Here is a 22,927-nt window from a genome sequence, read left to right as displayed (position 1 = left end):
AAGCTCACACCAAAACGTCCTTTACGGTCAGAGGTAGAAAGAGAAAGAAGATTAAGCCGACCATCTAGTGGTCAGTTTGTACCAGGAAAATTTGGTACAAGCTACAAATTTAATAGTTCTGGAACTAGTAGCAATCGTGATTCAGTGGGTATGTTAAAATATATATTGTTATTATTATTATTTATCTCTTCTTACTCTGCCCAGTCTTCGATGTGTCTCATGGCTGTAGCTGTTATTAATTATTTCCTCATTGTTGTTCCCTTCAGACTTTTTCATAGTGATTTGATTTCTGCCCACTCATGTACATTACAGCAAATGTATTTGTAACTTACTGTTGGATTTTTGGATAGACATCAGTTACATGAAAAACTGATGCTTAATTTTGAGTTTTTGGAGCTCAAGATTCCTGCCTCAAATAACTTATTAGAAGAAAGCAGAAGACAAAAGTATTGGGTACTCTGACAAACAGAGGCCATAAGTGACTTTGAAGATTCTATCACTTGTAAATTAAGTTGCTGTGATTGTTAAATAGAAAATTTCTATCTGTTGAAACACAGATAAAGATACTTCTGCTTGCTCTTATTTTTTGGTATTCAACCTTCATTTGCAAATGAAACCAAAATGGATTATTCTTGTTCAACTACATTTACATCTTTCTGTACATGACATCAGAATTCATTTTCTCATGGTTCTATGAAACATTCTTCAACGTCTAGAATAATTCCTTTACGCTGCAGTAATGTGTTTGTTGAATGAAACATTATAACAGATTAATACTGTATTCGAGATGCAGACTCAGTTTATGTCTCTCAGCTTTCACATGGTTTAGTTTTAATGTTAGAAAATATCATTCCTCAATGATGTTGCTATTTCTCTATAGACAAATTATAAATAAGATATTGGCAAAGTTTTGGGCCATCTTAGCAGTTGCATATGTTTTACACATGCATCTTGGTTTTTGACTGTCTCATATCTTCACATACTGTTGAGGAATGTCTTCAAAACAGTATATTACTTCTTCACAAAGCATGCACTTTTTTGGCTGCCTTACATCACCTTTGAATTAGAGCCTTTGTGCAGTGCAGTTAAATTCTACACTAATGCACTTTAACCTCAGCTGTTAGAATTGTAGAATCGCCTTAAAATATCATCCTCGTTAAGAATTAAAGTATGCCAATGAAATAGCATTGTGCAAGGTCAAATACAGTGGACAGTTAAGTGCATCTGAGTTTGCATGGTGTGACATCAAGAACAAGAACAAGAAGAAAAAGATTTTTTTTTTTAAAGTGGGAATGTGAGCTTCCTGTCAAAGTTGTGTCTTAACACTCAGGTTTGAGATGATGGAGTCTTCTGTCATCTCTTGTAAAATCCTTGCAAGAATGGCAAATTTCTACTAATATCATACTGTGCTGAGGATTCTCTGCATACAGTTTGGTTTGCCTATTGGTGTCTGTCACTATATCAAGATAAGTTTAACCAGATAAATGCTCAGCCTGTTGAGAATGGTCTTTCTGATCATGGTGCACAGCTAGTTACAATATATGACATAGCTCCATTCAGCAATACTAATCAGTTCTCCAAAGTAGTACGTTCAGTCAACAATTTAACAATTGCAAATTTCAGGGAAAGCCTACAGCAGTTAGACTGGGATGAGGTGTACCGTGAACCTGATGCCAATTTAAAATATAATTTATTTCATGACATTTTTGTAAATGCATTTGAAAATTGCTTCCCCAAGAAAATAGTTAAATATACTCGTAAGAAACCTTGTAACAAACCATGGCTTACTAAGGGTATAAAAATATCTTGTAACCGGAAAAGGGAAATGTATCTGACAGCAAGAAAGAGTAGTGACCCAGAAACTATCAAAAATTATAAAAACTACTGTGTTATATTAAGAAAAGTTATTAAAAAATCCAGGAGTATGTGTATCATGTCTGAAATCAGCAACTCTGATAATAAAATTAAAACAATTTGGAATATTATTAAAAGAGAAACAGGTCAACCAAGAGCAGAGGAAGACAGTATTACCATCAAATTGAATGAAAACTTTACGAACAAAAAGTCAGAAGTTGAAAATATTTTTTTAAATCATTTTCTAAATGTTGTGGATATAGTAGGATCCAGGTGTTCATTAGAAGATGCTAGGCTGTTAATGGAAGAGGCCATACCTATGCAATTTGATACAATTGAAATCTCACCCACTTCTCCCTCTGAAATTAGAAAAATAATAAACTTGCTTAAAAGCAAAAACTCACATGGAATTGATTGCATTTCCAGCAAAATACTAAAAGCTTGTTCTCAACAGATAAGTAAGATTCTCAACCACCTGTGTAATAGCTCTCTGGAACCGGGCATTTTCCCTGATAGACTGAAATATGGTATTGTTATACCTTTGCATAAAAAGGGGGATAGATCTGATGTCAACAATTACCGTCCAATCTCCCTTCTAACAGCTTTATCCAAAATTTTTGAGAAAGTAATGTATTCAAGAGTAGCTTCACATATCTGTAAAATTGAAGTACTTACTTACAAAATGTCAGTTTGGTTTCCAGAAAGGTTTTTCAACAGAAAATGCCATATATGCTTTCACCAGTCAAATTTTGAATGATCTGAATAACCGAACACCACCCATTGGGATTTTTTGTGATCTCTCAAAGGCTTTTGATTGTGTAAATCATGAAATTCTGCTAGAGAAGCTCAAGTATTGTGGCATGAGTGGGACAGTGCACAAATGGTTTAATTCGTACCTAACTGGAAGAGTGCAGAAAGTTGAAATAAGTAGTTCTCGTAACATGCAAAGATCAGCACATTCCTCAAACTGGGGAACTATCAAGAATGGGGTTCCACAAGGGTCAGTCTTGGGTCCTTTGTTGTTCTTATTATATATTAATGACTTGCCATTCTATATTCATGAAGAGGCAAAGTTAGTTCTCTTTGCTGATGATACAAGTATAGTAATCACACCTGAGAAACAAGAATTAACTGATGAAATTGTCAATACTGTCTTTCAGAAAATTACTAAGTGGTTCCTTGTAAACGGACTCTCACTGAATTTTGATAAGACACAGTACATACAGTTCCATACAATGAATGGTATGACGACATTAATAAATATAGACCTTAATCAGAAGCATATAGCTAAGGTAGAATATTCCAAATTTTTAGGTATGTCCAATGATGAGAGATTAAATTGGAAGAAACACATTGATGATCTGCTGAAACGTTTGAGTTCAGCTACTTATGCAATAAGGATCATTGCAAATTTTGGTGATAAACATCTTAGTAAATTAGCTTACTACGCCTATTTTCACTCATTGCTTTCATATGGCATCATATTTTGGGGTAATTCATCACTGAGGAATAAAGTATTTATTGCACAAAAGCGTGTAATCAGAATAATAGCTGGAGTCCACCCAAGATCATCCTGCAGAAATTTATTTAAGGATCTAGGGATATTCACAGTAGCTTCTCAGTATATATACTCTCTTATGAAATTTGTTATTAACAACCAAACCCAATTCAAAAGTAATAGCAGTGTGCATAACTACAATACTAGGAGAAAGGACGATCTTCACTATTCAAGATTAAATCTAACTTTGGCACAGAAAGGGGTGAATTATACTGGCACTAAAGTCTTTGGTCACTTACCAAATAGTATCAAAAGTCTGACAGATAACCAACAAGTATTTAAGAAGAAATTAAAAGAATTTCTGAATGACAACTCCTTCTACTCCATAGAGGAATTTTTAGATATAAATTAAGAAAAAAAAAATATTAAAAAAAAAATAAAAAAAAAAAAAAGAAAAACAAAAAAACACAAAAAAATAAAGTTGTTATATTAACTTAAGTATGTTGTTAAATTAACCTAATTATGTCATGTATTGGAAAATTCGACTCGTTCCACATCATTACGAAATATCGCTTTCATGATCCATGGAACTAGTATTAATCTAATCTAATCTAATCTAATCTATCAACCTCTCCAGAAGCCCTTTGGTACAGACCTTTTTCAAGTCTCCACTGTGTTGATATTTTGCTCATACATCAATCTATATTTCCAGTGTCATTGATATATATTTCACAGTCATATATTTGACCTCCAACTGTGTAACACATTTTTCACTTTTTGATGAATGTTTCCTATCATCTCATTTCTATAAGTAACCAATCAATAACACTAGTGTTGTGGTGAACATCATAAAGAACAGCAGTTAGTGTTGCAGAGAGTTGTCACTCAAACATATGGGAATAGAGAATTTATGCAGTAAAGATACCTGCGTGAATTCTACAATAAATGAAAATACAACATAAACTGTGCGTGCCTGGTGGAGTAACCTTCACAACTTTACCACTGAAATAAGAACACAAAAGAAATTCATAAACTGTTTCAAAAATATTGAATGAATGTTTACACTTCCAGTCACATTAATGAATAGATATACTAAAAGCTTTCTATGCTATATCTGACAGTGACTCAAGATAGTGAATGTATCTGGTTGATTCTCTGCTCTGTAACTTTGTTTCTTAATGTGGCACAAAACAAGCAGCACAGGGTCCGTGTAACAGCAAACGCTGTTACCAAAAGCATTCAGGTTGACATTTTGATTTTTTAAGACTTTTTCACAGTGTCTTCAGTGTGCACCCCAGATTAGAACTCCACTCAAGCATCTATCTCAGTGCTTATATATGTGCATGTGTAAAATGCATGACCTACAGCTACCTTAATATGTGAAACAGAAATTAATTCTATATAAATTTGGCCACCCTCTGCATATAGAGCTCTGACATTGTGATTAACCGTTCCAGATTGTCTAACAAAAAATATTTTTTGTGAGCAACAAGGATAACTCTGTGCCTAAATATATAATAAAAAAAACGAACTGCATTATACATAAATTGAAATCTCCTGTTAAGATATTTAGTGAGATAGCAAAATAAATAAGTCCAATAGACTATTTAAATTCTCTTATAGGGCACATATGAGCAACTGGGTATGCCAGAGATTAGTCTGTGTCATTAAAAGAATAAATGAATGGTAGCAAAACTATTATATAAAATACTGAATTTGCATCTCATGTTACATCCATTTAACTGCACAAAATATAATTACCTGAGCTGGAACTTTTGAAATCATAATCCCTTCTTGCAGAGATCAGAAAGAAGATGAAAAGATTTCAAAGAAGAATATTGGAAATTCTTTTTAATACTGTGAAAAGAACAGCACATCATTGCCCTATTCTTCTCCTTTTTTGTCTTTTTCTGCCGTATCTGACTACTAACTGTTTTTATGTATGTATTGTAATGTCTGCCTGGCTCGCCCCTTTTGCAGGTTTCACCTTTAATGCCCAGAGTGGTCATATTAGCCTCTTTAAGATGTTTTTGTTCATTGGTGTGCATTACATTTATTCCATGTACTCCCAGTCTTCAGCTATTTTCCTTTTGATGCAATAATTAACTGTTGTTCATATTATTGTGATGTGAACAAACAACAATGGAATATCAAGTGCATGGAACTTATTCATAGACGACTATATAATCAAACATATAATATTTTGAAATGTACTTTAACAGCGGCACACAGATTACCAGGAAAGGACAGCTGGCCAATGTCCATGGAAGAGGTAGAACTATTTATTGCAGTAATTTATGCTCAAGGTATGAGTGAGTGCAGAGTTAGAGACCTCCACATATATGGCCACACTCTTGGGGCATACCATATTATATGTAAACCATGAGCAGAAATAGATTCCTGAGGCTTGACAAGAAACCTATATGCTCTGTATGTTTTGCGAAGGTTTCTGCTGATTGGAACAAATTCATAAAAACTTCACTCTATGTTACAAATCTGGATCTGATATAATAAATTAATTGCTACTTATCATATAGCGGAGATGCTGAGTCAAAAATGAACAGGCTTAACAAAGAGATTGTGAAACAAGTAAGCCTTCAGGCAAAAAGGCCTTCATCAGAATTCACACACACACACACACACACACACACACACACACACACACACAGAGAGAGAGAGAGAGAGAGAGAGAGAGAGAGAGTACCGCAGTCTCTGGCTGCTGAGGCCAGACTGCAGCCAAAGGCTGTTGTTGTGTGTGTGTGTGTGTGTGTGTGTGTGTGTGTGTGTGTGTGTGTGTGTGTGAAGGGATTTTTGGCTGTTACTTTTTTAACAGCCTTTTTGTTGTGCCTATCTGCGACTCAGCATCTACATCTACATCTTCATGGGTACTCTACAAATTACAATATCAAGTCAGTTACACTCTCTCCCTACTCCAAAAGAGGACGGACAAGTGTAGTGTAGGCAGTCTCTTTAGTAGATCTGTTGCATCTTCTAAGTGTTCTGCCAATAGCACAGTCTTTGGTTCACCTTCCTCACAACATTTTCTGTGTGTTCTTTCCAATTTAAGTTGTTCATAATTGTAATGTTGTTGTGGTCTTCAGTCCTGAGACTGGTTTGATGCAGCTCTCCATGCTACTCTGTCCTGTGCAAGCTTCTTCATCTCCCAGTACTTACTGCAACCTACGTCCTTCTGAATCTGCTTAGTGTATTCATCTCTTGGTCTCCCTCTATTATTTTTACCCTCCACACTGCCCTCCAATGCTAAATTTGTGATCCCTTGATGCCTCAGAACATGTCCTACCAACCGGTCCCTTCTTCTTGTCAAGTTGTGCCACAAACTCCTCTTCTCCCCAATCCTATTCAATACCTCCTCATTAGTTATGTTATCTACCCATCTAATCTCCAGCGTTCTTCTGTAGCACCACATTTTGAAAGCTTCTATTCTCTTCTTGTCCAAACTATTTATCGTCCATGTTTCACTTCCATACATGGCTACACTCCATACAAATACTTTCAGAAAAGACTTCCCGACACTTAAATCAATACTCGATGTTAACAAATTTCTCTTCTTCAGAAACACTTTTCCTGCCATTGCCTGTCTACATTTTATATCCTCTCTACTTCGACCATCATCAGTTATTTTGCTCCCCAAATAGCAAAACTCCTATACTACTTTAAGTGTCTCATTTCCTAATCTAATTCCCTCAGCATCACTCGACTTAATTAGACTACATTCCATTATCCTCGTTTTGCTTTTGTTGATGTTCATCTTATATCCTCCTTTCAAGACACTATCCATTCCATTCAACTGCTCTTCCAAGTCCTTTGCTGTCTCTGACAGAATTACAATATCATCAGCGAACCTCAAAATTTTTATTTCTTCTCCCTGGGTTTTAATACCTACTCCGAATTCTTCTTTTGTTTCCTTCACTGCTTGCTCAATATACAGATTGAATAACATCGGGGAGAGGCTACAACCCTGTCTCACTCCCTTCCCAACCGCTGCTTCCCTTTCATGTCCCTCGACTCTTATAACTGCCATCTGCTTTCTGTACAAATTGTAAATAGCCTTTTGCTCCCTGTATTTTACCCCTGCCACCTTTAGAATTTGAAAGAGAGAATTCCAGTCAACATTGTCAAAAGCTTTCTCTAAGTCTACAAATGCTAGAAACGTAGGTTTGCCTTTCCTTAATCTTTCTTCTAAGATAAGTCGTAAGGTCAGTATTGCCTCACGTGTTCCAATATTTCTACGGAATCCAAACTGATCTTCCCCAAGGTTGGCTTCTACTACTTTTTCCATTCGTCTGTAAAGAATTCGTGTTAGTATTTTGCAGCTGTGATTTATTAAACTGATAGTTCGGTAATTTTCACATCTGTCAACACCTGCTTTCTTTGGGATTGGAATTATTATATTCTTCTTGAAGTCTGAGGGTATTTCGCCTGTCTCATACATCTTGCTCACCAGATGGTAGAGTTTTGTCAGGACTGGCTCTCCCAAGGCCGTCAGTAGTTCTAATGGAATGTTGTCTACTCCCGGGGCCTTGTTTCGACTCAGGTCGAATACCTAAGTATTTAATTGAATTTACAGCCTTGATATATATTCCCCTTAGTACTCATGTGGATGACTTCACTCTTTTCATTATTTATGTTCAATTACCAATTATCACACCGTACAGATACCTTTTCGAAATCATTTTGCCATATGTTTTGATCTTCTGATGACGTAACTAGTGATAAACAACAGCATCATCTGCAAGCAACCTAAGATGGGTGGTCAGATTGTCTTGTAAATCGTGTATATACATAGGGAACACGAGAGGGTCTATAAAACTATCTTGTATAATGCCAGAAATCACTTCTGTTCTACTCAATGACTATTTGTCATATACTATAAACTGTGACCTCTCTAGCAGGGAATCATGAATCCAGTCTCATAACTGAGACGATATTCCATAAGTATGCAATTTGACTGCAAGCCACTTTTGTGGTACAGTGTCAAAAGTGTTCTGGAAATTAGAAATAGAGATTCAGTTTGAAATCCGTTGTCAATAGCACTCAACACTTCGTGTGAGTAAAGAGTTAGTTGTAATTCACATGAATTATGCTTTCTAATTGCGTGTTGACTGTTTGTTAACAGACCATTGTGTTCAAGGTAATTCATAACGTTCAAATGCAATATATGTTCCAAAATCCTGCTGCATATTGACATTAACAGCAATAAACTCTGAAAGTAACCTAACTGGGATGCAATTTGGACTGAAAGACTTGCTTTTATTACGTGATTTAAGTTGCTCCGAGGATATCTACTTCTAAGTTACTCATGTTGGTAGCTGTTGTTGGTTTGAGTTCTGGAATATTTACTTTGTCTTTTAGGAGGAAGAAATTTTGGAAAGCTGTGTTCAGTAACTCTGCTTTGGCAACACTGTTATCAATAGTATTTCCATTGATCATGCAGAGAAGGCACGACTGTGTCTTGCTGCTAGCATATTTTACACTACTTGTATTTGCTGCCATGTTTTCAGATGAAGTTTCAGTGTGGAAACTATCATAAGCACTTCACATTGAAGTTGGTGCTAAATTTTGAGCTTCTGTAAAAGATTGCCAATCTTGGAGATTTGAATTCATTCAAATTTGGCTTGCTTTTATCATTGTTTCTGCAGTAGTGTTCCAACCCATTCTGTGTGCCAAGGGGGATCAGTTCCATCATTTGTTAATTTATTTGATGTATGTCTCTCTATTGCTGTTCCTACTATTTATTTGAATACAAGCAACATGTGGTCTACACTTATAGTTTTAATTTGGAAGGAGTGTAGATTGTCTCTCAGGAAGGCGTCAAGTGTATACTTACGTGCTTTTGTGCATAGGTAATTTTTTATTTATTTTTGCAAGATTTTGAAGTTAGAGTTTTCATTCTTGCTGTGACAACACTGTGGTCACTAATTCCTGTATCCATTTTGATGCTTGTAATTAGCTCAGGATTATTTTGTTGCTAAGAGGTCAATTGTGTTTTGACAACTATTTACTCTTCGAGAGGGCTCGTGAACTAACTGCTTTAAATAATTTTTGTAGAATGCATTTACACAGTTTCGGACAATATTTTATGTGATCCTCCGGATTTAAACATGTATTTTCACCAATATATTGAGGGTAAATTGAAGTCGCCATCAACTATAATTGTGCGTGTCAGGTACATGTTTGAAATTAGACCCAAGTTTTCTTTGAATCTTTCAGCAATTGCATCATCTGAGTTGGGAAGTCGTTAAAGGGATACAGTTATTATTTTATTCTGTTTACCAAGAATGACCCATACAAACTCATAGGAACTATCTGTTTCAATTTCGCTACAACGTGAACTACTTCAACAGCATCAAACACGCCACTGCCAACTGTGTTTAGCCTATTGTGTTTGAGAATAAGTGCTTTCAATTAGTGCTTGGAGCTCTAGTGCTTTCCCAACACAGCCATGACATTTTACAACTGTCATACCAATAGTTCCTGGATCTACGTTCATCCTTTGAGTTTGAAGCCCTTTTTGTGTTTTCTCGAGACCCTCTAAACTAAAAAACCAACAAGTCCGTGCCACACAGCCCGTTCTACTCGTGTAGCAGCCTCCTGCGTGTAGTGGACTCCTGACCTATTGACCAGAACCTGAAATCTAGCCACCCTATGATGCAATTCGAGGAATCTGCAACCTACACAGCTGCAGAACTGTTTGAGCCTTTTATTCAGACCCTCCACTCGGCTCTCTACCAGAGATCCGCAATCGGTCCTGTCGACTATGCTGAGCTCTGCTTTCATCTTGCAAGCAAGACTGACAGCCTTCACCACTTCTTACAGCCACTCAAAACCTAAGAGAATCTCTTTCACTATATGGTGAGTAGCAACTATCCTTTTCAGAATAAGTCATTGTTCCATCCTGAATCTGACATAATGATAGACAAGCAACTTTTCCTAAGTAGAACTAGGTGCCTGTTCACACAGTTCATGGCTTTGAAGCCTGACAGGTATGGACAAAAGCACTGGTTAGTTCTAGGAGTTGATGGCTAGTATATTCTCAATGGTTTCCCTTATCTTGGTAAGGATATTGTATGATCCTGTAGTGAAAGGGTTTGAGACTGTGTAGTGATGTGGCTTATGGAACCATTTCTGTCCAAATCAGAAATGTTAATATAGATAATTTCTTCACTTCCCTCAAAGTTTCCAAGAAACTGAAAGAAAAATCAACTTCCAACATAGTAATAGTAAAAAGAGCAATAGGAGAAATATCACATGCTCTGAAGTCTTTGAAGGCCCCTCTCTATTCAACAAAAATCATCAAACATCATGATATTTCCTTGACAGTCTGTCAAGGAAAGGAAGAAAAAAATGTGCTAGCGATGCATTTCCTTCATCCTACTGTTACTACAAATTTAAATTAGAAAACACTCCACAAAGAATGTAAGTTATTACAATGTGACAAAGTTTGGGGCCAGGAAATATTCAGTCAAGACCTACTCAGGAATATTTGCAGTACCCTCCTACAATATTCTTGACCTAGTAGAATTAAATGGATATCTTGTGTTCAGGGCTGTTACTGGAAAGGAGATCAGAAAAAGATATTTTATTCAACCACTTGCAAAGGAACTATGCACTGAATATGTGAAGAGTCGCTCACATATTTGGACCACAATATTATAAAAGGATAGAAATGAAAATGAAGACAAAACAGTACAGAAAAGTCATAAATGTCAAGTTCTTAAATCAAATGTTATAGAACTAATTCCAAGGGAATTGTTTGTAAGAAGTGGCTTGGGGAAGTGCACAAAGAAAACTCAAAGCAAATTTGTCAATTCTGTAGATGTAGGAACTAGCTAAAATTGCTCTAAGCATGAATAATTCAGTGTTTCAGAAAGTTCTGGTTGAAAATTACAAATTATTTAGGAATAAAGGAGATGACTCAGTGAAAGTTAGAAGCACTGCGTTGTCGATAGGCACACAAACAAAAGGTACGGAGCTTGGCTAGCTTCCGGAATGCACTTTTTTTTTCTATCTGTAGGAAATATGTGCACGGAAACACACACACACACACACACACACACACACACACACACACACACACTCTCTCTACATCCATACACCTGTCTCCTTACATTATGCTCAGTTGACTGCCAGTCATATGCATGTTCTTTCTAGAGCTGGAAAAATGCAGTGCATTCCAAATGCTAGCGAAGCTCCATATCTTTTATTTGTGTGCCTAACAACAATGCAGCGCTTCTGCCTTTTGTCAAATAGTCTCTTTTATTCCTAAATGATTCATTTTTTCTAAGCATTTAAAAGTAAGTAAGCCACCTCACTTACTCTTGTCTGAGTTTTGTGGGTTTCAGTGAAATAATAATAATAATAATAATAATAATAATGATAATGATAATAATAATTGATGTTATTTGTATTCTGTTGCATTTTATTCACAATTTTGAAATATTGATTCAGAACATAGCTGTTACATAGTATGGGTCAAAATGGCCCCTCTAGATGTTATAGAGGGCAATAAAAGACTGGGCATTCTAGTCTTAATTCTTTCCTTCACAGTACATGGCGTTGGTGACAGTTTTATGAAGACTCTACTGAAAACCATATTTCTGTGACTGAATGAAGGACTAAATGAATTAACAAACACTTAACAACTTTCATCCTCTTTTCAGTTTTTGCTTACAGTTGGTAGTGAAACAATGATAATGAACATTGTGATTTATCAAAGTTTTTAATATTATTGTTAGCTCTCCTTTTATAGGTTACTCTGCTATGTATATGAAAACTAGACCTGTCCTTGATGTGCTGGGTTTTATATTTTGCAAAAATGTTCTATTATTGAATTATCATGTTTAATAATGTTGTATTCTGTAATCATTGTTCTTTCTTTCTAAATGTTGTAAGTGGTATTTAATGCACAAATTTGTCACTGAAGGTACTACAGACTCCACAGCGAGTGAGGAGGACATGGTTCCGCCGCCTCTCCCAATGAAAGTACGCAACGAGCCAGATTATTGTAATCTTCCAGATACAGGAGAAGTTGAGTCTGAGACAAAACATATGTTGCCATCAGTCCCACGTGTTGATCCAAAGGTATATAGTCTTATAATTATAATGATTAATTCTCTTGTTTCCATAGTTCTCTAAGCAGGAATAATTATAAACATTCTTCATCTACTCGCCAAGCAGTGGCAAAAGAAGACACATATAAAAGTATTGAAATTTTTGAACTTCTGGCAGAAGTGTTGCGGAGGAAGGAAGAGAGGTGAAGGGAAAGGACTGGTGAGGCTTGGGAAATGGAGCGAGTTCAGAAAAGCTGCCCAGTACCCTGGGTCAGCAGAGACTTACCGGATGGGATAAGAAGAGAAGGGCTGCACCAGATGAGATTTTAAAATGTGAGAGCTTATGACCGAGTACCTAATGGTGCCGAGGGCACCAAGCACAAGAGACTGTTACTGCGTCTATCGAGCGTGACAACCCCACAGCAAAGCCGAACAACAACACCCGACAATCCACTGGACCAGGCTGTCCACATCCCATACCTGGCCACATATGCTCGTTCCTTGTGGTACGTGGTGGTGAACAGCAAATTATCCACATGCCAGTGCCTTCATTTCATCCATCTTACAGATGCCCCTTTGTGCTTGCACTGCACAGTCGTATCAATTCGTACATGCACTGCTTGACGTGTGCCTTGAGGGACAGCTGCTGCGACCTTATACAACATATGCTGGCATTCCTGTTGTGACAGCAGCCAGAGTCTTGTCATGCTGGATGAACTCTGACACTCAGATACTGTTTACTTACCCACCACCAGAACAAACGTAATCAACTGGCTAAAGGGCACAATGCTGTATTACATTTTGCAAGCCACACCTGAAAGTACTCTCGACGTATAGTTCCGCCTGACAAATGACTCGTGAGGCATTCTGCCATCTCATATAGTACCGGACACGACTATCAAATTATTTAGGCACATTATTCGAGGATCCTCCTACCCATTGGGGCATAGAGAGCTTACTGGCAAAACACCGTGCAAGACTTGATAAGAGTGCAGAGCTAAGTGCATTATATGTGGTGGACATCTGAGGTGAGGGAGTGCGGAAAAATAGACAGGTGAGAAAATAAAAGATGTAGGAAACTAAAAGGGAGTGGAGAAAGGAATAGTTACCAAGAAGAAATACAGAGACCAAATAAATTAATGAAAATAAAGTCCAGCAGGCTGGCGAGAACCGAGAACGTGTTGTAATGCCAGTTCCCAACTGTGAAGTTCCGAGAAGCTTCAACTTAGGAGTAAACCTCTTGTCAGTCAGTGTAATCCTGGTACTGACTGTATTAATCATCTACTTCGGCAGTGCTATGACTTCCTAAAATAGTGCCCTGAAAAGACACCCATTCTGGCTGACACCTAGCATAGCTTTTTGTCGCCCTCCCAATCTCTGCAGTAACCTTGTTAGACCCTATGCTCCTTCTGCCCCTACCCCTACCCCTGTGACTGTCCCCACTGTAAGACTTGCCGTATGCACCATTCTACCACCATCTATACCAGCCCTGTAACTCGTAAAACATATACTATCTAAGGAAGCACCACCTGTGAAATGACATCTCGTGTATCAGCTGTTATGCAAACACTGTTTGGCCTTTCACATCGGCACGACTGCCACCAAGTTATCAGTTGGGACAAATGGGCTTAGGCAGAGGGGTATACCGGTAACACACAATATCTTCTTGGAGAGCATACTCTGCAGTATGACAGTAATGAATGACAGCAATGACCTCAGTGCCTGTTTCACCACACGTACCGTCTAGATTTTTTCCACAGACACCAGTTTCTCAGAACTCCGCTGGTGGGAACGGACATTACAACATGTCGTCAGTTCTCAACACCCACCTGTCCTTAATTTACACTAATTTCTTTGGTCTCAGCATATCTTCACAGTAATTATTCCTTTCTTCACACCCTTTAAGTTTTCTATATCTTTTATTTTCTGACCTGTGTATTTCCCTCCCACCCCACTCCTCCTCCTCCTCCTCCTCCTCCTCCTCCTCCTCCTTCTCCTCTTCTCCCATCTCTAATACGTACAATGCACTTAGCTTTCCACTCTTATTAGCTCATGTACAAAATTTTGTCAGTAATCTCTGTGTTGTGTGTTACCGTTCCTTCCACCTTTAAGTTTTTGCAGTCCCCAACAATCAGTCGTTTTTTCCTCATACCATCTGGTAAGTCTCTCTTGACCTGGGGCTCTGGGCGACTTTTTCAAACTCTCCCCATTTCCTAAACCTCACCAGTCCTTTTCCTTCACCTCTCTTCCTTCCCCTTCAAACCTTCTGCTAGAAGAAGAGCCATTGGCTTTGAAAGCTTGCAAATTTCAACACTCTTTGTATGTTTTCTCCTGCCACCACTTGGTGAGTAGATTTTTTTTATCTATCCAATTACATTATATTTTCAAAAATTATTTTTTGGTGATCTATAAAGATTGTTAGCAATATTGATAACAGAAGAGGAGAATCCACTTACCAGTCCAAAATGAAAACAATTGTAGCATGAATGGGGTAACAAAAAAATGTAAGTCCCTAGCTATCAGTACTTTTCTCAATATTTTTAGAGTTATTTCATCAAGTTAGATGGGCATCAAGAAAACAAAGGGTGTAGATATTGAAGTTTCTTGAAACCCTAGACTAGCAGACAATGTACAAGAAATGAATAGGTCTAACGATAGACGGACAACATTCAAAATCCAGAATTCTCTTATGTTGTGATATTTTTCAGCTGAAAGATGAGAGCTACTCGAAAATTCAGTAAATATGAAAGAAATAAAATATTTATATTATTGCAAATGAAAGAGTATTAGGTGATAATTTGAGAAAAACACAAAGACAGAAACAAAAATAAAAGAAATAACAAAGAGAAAAGGTAATTAGATGGAAAGAGTAATTCTACACAAGCATCAGATGAGGTAATAAGAGTAGGAATAGAGGCAGTTAGTGAGAACAACAATGTAGTATGTAAGTTTGGAAAGGAAGAAAGGAATTTTGTCGAATGAAAATCAGAGAGGAGGAAACTGGCATTAACAAAAACATGATGGAGAGTTAGTGTTTAGCTCGAGGATTCAAAAGTGCTAATTGAGTGAAGGGTGGTGGATCTAGATTATATCATTGGTGAAACAGATACACAAATACTTGCTGTTATGTTTTACAAAACATTTAACAACAGGATGTTGGTAGATCAAGTGTCCTTATGGCAAAGAGTCCATCTTATTTACCACATTAGTCTACTGCCACTAATGACAAAAATTAATTTAGACATGAAGTTTTTGCTCAGAATGGATGGCCACAGACAATTTGTTTCATATCTTTTCTTTCCTATGACTTCCTCTCAATTGTCTGCTGCTTCTTCCTTTCTTCTTTGTCACTGCTCATATTTGTTTCACCAATGCTACCCACAACTACTCATTATTGTTTCATTGATGCTTCTATTTCAAGTCTGTACTTCCCTTTTAATGACTTGCTGACTGCTTCTTGCATCTTATTAAAGTTTTCTTGCTGGGATTAAATTATTCATGATTTTTAATCTGCTCTGCTGTCCGTCTCCCTACTTACATAGTTCATAAATAATCATATTTCCTCTTTCAATTTTCTTTCATTTTAGAACCAAAGGTTTTGCGATCTAGAATGTTTGGTACCTTTTATTTTGTTGTATGTTTTCTAACACCTTTGTCAGTGTCGTTTAATTTTTATTTTAGCAAATTAAATAACTTGTACTCTTTGAAATTGATTCTACACTACTCTACCTTACCTGCTAAATGACTGGGCACATTTTCAAATTAACAAATAAATAGAGCAAAGAAATTCTCCACATATAACTTGGACAGTGATTGATGGGTTGTAATTGATCAAAAAGAAAATTTAGTCAACTATTGTCTTTCAGCTTATTAAAACACCATGAAAAATAATATGTATCAATAAATTGGTCAGAAATGGCTTTATTAGAACTTCTTAGCCTGTTTAGTTTATGGAAGAATCTAAATGACACAACTATTCAGTTGGTGCTATGGCCATGAAAACATTTATTTGTTTATCCATCTGTAGACATTGTAAATTGTATGGATGTTGTCAACACATAAATAAATAAAGTACAGGCATAGAGATACATAAATGTACACAGTTACACACATAAATAGATACATAAATTTCTTGTCTTACTGAGTTATCCATTTGGACATTGCATTTCACTGTTCTATTGAACATATCGTAAAATGCCTCGTAACTGCAGTTATTAATCATTAGTGTAATTGACAACAAAAATTAACACAGCATTTTAGATAATCCTTTATGGTATAAAAACACTTTTTGAACAAATAATTTTTAGGGTATTCTTGAAGGCATGTATTTCAATTTTGTCTTTGATCTCTTGAGATAGTTTATTGCACAGTTCAGTTCCATTATATAGCACACTATTTTGGGTTTTTGTTTTGTTTTTTTTTCTATTGACATCTACATCCATACTCCACAAGCCACCTGATGGTGTGTGGCGGAGGGTACCTTGAGTACCTCTATCGGTTCTCCCTTCTATTCCAGTCTCGTATTGTTCGTGGAAAGAAAGATTGTCGGTATGCCTCTGTGTGGGCTCTAATCTCTGATTTTATCCTCATGGTCTCTTCACAAGATATAAGTAGGAGGGAGCAATATACTGCTTGACTCCTCGGTGAAGGTATGTTCTCGAAACTTCAACAAAAGCCTGTACCGAGCTACTGAGCATCCCTCTTGCAGTCTCCCACTGGAGTTTATCTATCATCTCCATAACGCTTTCACAATTACTAAATGATCCTGTAACGAAGAGTGCTGCTCTCCATTGGATCTTCTCTATCTCTTCTATCAATCCTATCTGGTACGGATCCCATACCGGTGAGCAGTATTCAAGCAGTGGGCGAACAAGTGTACTGTAACCTACTTCCTTTGTTTTCCGACTGCATTTCCTTAGGATTCTTCCAATGAATCTCAGTCTGGCATCTGCTTTACCGACGATTAATTTTATATGGTCATTCTATTTTAAATCACTCCTAATGCCTACTCCTAGATAATTTATGGAATTAATTGCTTCCAGTTGCTGACCTGCTATATTGTAGCTAAAATGATAAAGGATCTTTCTTTCTGTGTATTCGCAGCACATTACACTTGTCTACATTGAGATTCAATTGCCATTCCTTGCACCGTGCGTCAGTTCATTGCAGATTCTCCTGCATTTCAGTACAATTTTCCATTGTTACAACCTCTCGATATACTACCCAAAAAGCCTCAGTGAACTTCTGATGTTATCCACAAGGTCATTTATATATATTGTAAATAGCAACGGTCCTACGACACTCCCCTGTGCCACACCTTAAATCACTCTTACTTCGGAAGACTTCTCTCCATTGAGACTGAGATGCTGCTTTCCATTATCTAGGAACTCTTCAACCCAATCACACAATTGGTCTGAAATTCCATATGCTCTTACTTTGTTCATTAAATGACTGTGGGGAACTGTATCAAAGCCTTGCGGAAGTCAAGAAACACGGCATCTACCTGGAAACCCGTGTCTATGGCCCTCTAAGTCTCGTGGACGAATAGCGCAAGCTGGGTTTCACACGATCGTCTTTTTCGAAACCCATGCTGATTCCTACAGAGTAGAATTCTAGTAGCCAGAAAAGTCATTATACTCAAACATAATATGTGTTCCAAAATTCTACAACTGATGAGATGCAAATGGTAGCTGGATATGGTTCCATGTTCATGTAGAGACCTGTCGTGTAGAGACCTGTTCGTGGGGTTCTGATCAATGTCATTTTTTAGTGTGGATCACTGTTTGAAAAATGTTCTCACATGGAACGGTCAAGATTCCCACAGCTTTAAACAACTCAGTGCAGTGAGTTCTCATGCTACTTTTTATCATAATTTGTACAGTCCTTTTTTTATAGCTTAAATATTGTTTGTATGTTCTGCTCATTTGTTCCTCAGAACATTATCCCATAACTCCTCACATTATGAACATATGCAAAATATGTTGTTCTGATGCATGAGCTATTCTAAGTGCAAAGCATGCTGAAGCTATTCATTTCCCAAGGGCAGTAACATGCTCGATCCAATTTAGTCATGCATCAGCGTGCATCTCTGGAAGTTTTGTTTGTGATACACATTCTGTGAATTCATCTTTTACTTTTAAAGAATTTTTTTTTTACTTTTCTGCTTATGTGGAAACTAATTCTTTTCACATATAAAGTTAATTTGTTGTTGCCAACCCATTTACATACGTGCAAGAGTGTTTCTTCAGCTTTGTCCTTTAATACATATGGTGATGTTTCACTGATTAGAATTTTACTGTCACCAGCAAACAATACTGTTTCACTGTGTTTAACACTCTGTGGAAAAATCATTGATGTATATCAAGAAGAGTATTGGGTCAAGCACACTTATTTGGGGGAGTCCCAATATTAATGTATTCTGGGTCAGAAAGGTGTTTTATGGTATGCTTGGAGTTTGTTTGACAGATCTCTAACCATTGCACTCTGTTTTTTAGATATGAACAAAACCAGTTATTTGATACCCCTCTCATACCTGAAGCTTCTAGTTTATTTAACAGAACTGTGCGGTCTAGTGTATTGCAGTCATTGCTGAAGTCAAGGGAGATGCCTGTTATATGATCTCCTTTATTTAGTGCTTCCAGAACAACATTTGTAAAATGAGCTATAGCTGATTGTGTGCTTTTACCAGACCTGAACCCAAACTGTTCTTTACACTGAAGATTATACTTTGTTAGATACCCCATGAGGGTAATTTTCATTATGGTTTCCATTACTTTTGAAAATGATGGATCTATAATTTTCTATATTTTTGAGGTCTCATTTTGTATGTAGGGGCAGGAACTTTGCGTACTTTAATGCCTCTGGGAAGCAACTTGTGGTGAATGATTCATTTATAATGTGTGCTAAAGGATCTCCAATACTGTCTATACAGTCCTTCAGCAAGCACACTGGCACTTCTTCTATACCTGCTGAGGTTATATTTTTTGGATTCCAAACAACATTGTTTATTTCTTCTGAAGTGGTGGGTCACAACATCATTGTGTTTCGAACATAGTTCAATGTTTGTACAGGCTCTATTTTGTCAAATTTGTGTTGTAGCTTAGTAGCTATGTTGCTGAAATATTGATTTGCAAAAAGTCTGCAATTTTTTTGGGATCATGTATTGTGGTATCACTGCACTGTAATTGTATGTTTACCTGTTTTGTCTTTTTTCTATTTTTCTCCTGTTTAGTGACTCTCCAGGCTGTTTTTATTTTATTTTCTACCTTTTCTATAATTTTATCATTTTGAGATCTTTTTGCTGTGAATAAAATTTTGTTATATGTGTTTTTATATATTTAGTAGTATTTTTGAAATGCAGGGCCATTTTGGTTGTTTTTTTACTCTATTATTAGATCAGTGCCTCCATTTAACCAGGAATAGTTCAACATCATTTAACATACAAGAAGAGCACTTCTTACTCATTGGAACAGAAGTAACTGTTCCCCTGCTGTTGAGATTGTGCTTAAAGAGGATTTCAGTTATGTATTATATGAGTACTGTCAACGTTTGATGTTCATTAGAAGTACATAGATAGCTATTTAAGTGTAAACACACTCAGTTCTTGGGATGTAGGTGAAATATTTTTGTCTTATAGTGTCACACATTAATGTCTATGTATATAAAGGACAGTCAAATGAAAACCAAACGATAGCGATTCGAGACAGGCAAGGGCACTAACCTCATTATAATCAATCAAAATGATTATCTAAATAAAGTACAAGACTTTTCACAACTAACATAAATCAAATTCTTAGAGATCCTACCAACAAATACACATCAAAAAGACAAAAAAAGTTAATAAAAAGCTGCAACAATATACTTACAGATTTTGAAAAAGACAAAGTATTGCAATTAACCCAAGGATACTACAACTACATGGGCAACCAAAACTTCAATGACCTTTATTCTAACTCGGCCAGTGGTTAACGGTATTGACAGTCCCACTTACATTATCAGTAAGAAACTGAACATGTTACTCTAAAAATTATATACATTCAATACCAAATTCACTGTAAAAAAAACTCTCATCTATTAGCACAAAAAATAAAGGACATCATAATTCCAGCTAATGGCAAACTAAGTACCCTTTGATATTACCAGTCTGTATACAAATATAAGGTCTGTTCAAAAAATTTGGAACATTCGTAATTTTGCGCCAATGGTGTGTTGGAGCAAAATGCAATTGGAATCCCTGCACAAGCCTGTGTTTAATGTGTAACTATCAGAAGTTTCATTGTTCATCTGTTAGTTATTGTTCAGTGCTGTATTGAATAAAATATTGTGTCCCCGAGTTTGCAAATTTCAGGATGGCATAGTTAGAGGAGCAGTGTGTCTGCATTAAATTTTGCTTGAAACTCAATAAAATCTCTTCAGAGACACACCAAAAAATGCAGGAAGCCTATGGTAATGAGTGCTTAAGCCACACTCAGTGTTATGAATGGTTCGCACAGTTTAAGAATGTCCAGGCAGTAGTTAAAGATGATCCTCATGCAGGACGCCCTTTGATGTCTACAGACAATGCTCACGTCAGGAATGTCAACAAAACTGTATGTGCCAATCGAGATTGCAGAAGAATGTAATGGTAACGTTTCAGTTGGGTCATGTCATGAAATCCTGACACAGCATCTCAGAATGCATCGTGTTGCTGCGAAGTTCATCCCACGGCTCATGAGTCAAGGCCAGAAAGACCTTCGCCTCACAGTCTGTGAGGAGCTTTCGGATTGCACGGATGAGAATGAGATGGCTCCTGTGGACTTTTTTTTTATTTCCAAAGTTGAGAACCCCATTGAAAGGATGAAGATTTGCAATGATACATGAGATAAAAGAAAGTTGGCAGACAGCACTTCGGTGCGATCCAGCAAGAGACATACCAAGACTGCTTCTGGAAGTGGAAACAGAGTGATGAATTAGTTGTCAAGGAGACTATTTCAAAGGAGACCATGCACAATAAGCAAAGGTAAGCATAGGAAAAATTTTTTGGACAGGGTTCTTGAATTCTTTGAACAGACCTTGTATACCAGGCCAAGAGGTAATTGCAGTCATGAAGAATAACCTCTCACAATATTGAAAAATTTCAGTCACAGGCATGCTAGAAATAATAGGCCTACTCAATACAGGGCAAAATTATTTTGAATCCTAATTAGACAGTGTAGCCACGAGTTACAATATTTCTGGCACCTGCGCAGATATTTTCTTGAATACATTAGAAGAAAAATTTTTTGCTCCTGCAAATTCCCTAACCAAGAAAATTATCTATTATTTTAGATATGTGGATGACACGCTTGTCCTTATAGGTGGAGATGAACTTTAAATCAGACATATCCATGAAGCACTAAATAAACTCAATACTAAAATGCACTTCACGATGGAAACAGAAATGAGCAAATCAATTTATTTCCTTGACCTCAAAATCCTAACAACGATAATTCACACATTTTTGAAATTTACAGAAGCATACAACAATTAACGGCATCATACATGCTATTTCATGCCACCCAAAGGCACACAGGCCTGCATACTTCCGAGCTACAGTCAACAGAATACAAATTTACCGCTAAACCAAGTTGTCATACAAAAATAACTTGACACATTGAGATATGTAGCACAACAAAATGGTTTCAACACAAACATAGTAATGCAGGTATACAGAAGAACTACACCTACATAATCAAAACTTCACAAGGACATAAAACTATCCAGAGAAACATCAAAAAAGACTAAACCAACATACATACCTATAACACATTTAGGCACAATATTAAACAAATTAAATGCACTAAACTTCAGTATAAGATATTGAAAGCACATGAGCACTAGCAAAAATAATCTGTATACATTCTTCAACCACTTAAAGAACGATAATCACAACACAGAATGAATGGAGTTAACAATAAAAATTTTACACATATTTCCTAAAGGTTTAATGATGAATGTATGTGAAGAGGTAGAAATCTACAAACATCCAATACAAGGTGCTGATGACATTGTAAATTAACAAATTGATTTAAAACATAAACATTTTATACCAATATGAGGGGGGATCAAATGTAAACAGGATTTGTGTTCCTGAACATCAACAGTTGGTAGGACTGGCCCCGTGCTTCTGGTACACTTAGGCGGGACTGTTAGAAATGAGGAGAGCGTGCTGTTAGATATTTCCCGCCATTTCGTCAGCAAAGCTCATGATGTCTGGGCAACAGGTGCACCCCTGCACGCATAATTATCAAATTTCTTGCTCGTGAAGGAGTTACAGTGGTGTAAATTTGCCAAATATTGTCTGGGCAGTTCGGTGAGAAAACATGATCAAGGATGTGTGTGTTTGCCTGGCATAAAAAGTTCAAGGATGGACGAGAACGTGTGGAAAATCAGCAACACGATCGCCGTCCTCGGACCAGCATTACAGACAAATACATCTGTGCTGTTAAAGACATTATTGACTCCAATTGATGGGCTATAGTATCAG

The 22,927-nt window shown here is 36.8% G+C and overlaps 1 protein-coding gene across 1 annotated transcript in view; it reads left to right on the top strand.

Moving 5' to 3' along the window:
* LOC124605633 (dedicator of cytokinesis protein 1) overlaps nt 1-22,927 on the top strand; it is a 460,559-nt gene that overhangs the window by 426,462 nt on the left and 11,170 nt on the right. The window contains exons 32-33 of the mRNA XM_047137451.1: nt 4-148; nt 12,297-12,454. Coding sequence (XP_046993407.1) covers nt 4-148; nt 12,297-12,454 — 303 coding nt within the window. The remainder of the gene's footprint in view (nt 1-3; nt 149-12,296; nt 12,455-22,927) is intronic.

This window comes from Schistocerca americana, chromosome 3 (assembly GCF_021461395.2).
Source record: "Schistocerca americana isolate TAMUIC-IGC-003095 chromosome 3, iqSchAmer2.1, whole genome shotgun sequence".
NCBI lineage: Eukaryota > Metazoa > Arthropoda > Insecta > Orthoptera > Acrididae > Schistocerca > Schistocerca americana.
Note: the sequence above shows the minus strand (reverse complement) of the source record. Positions and strands in the feature narration are given on the sequence as shown.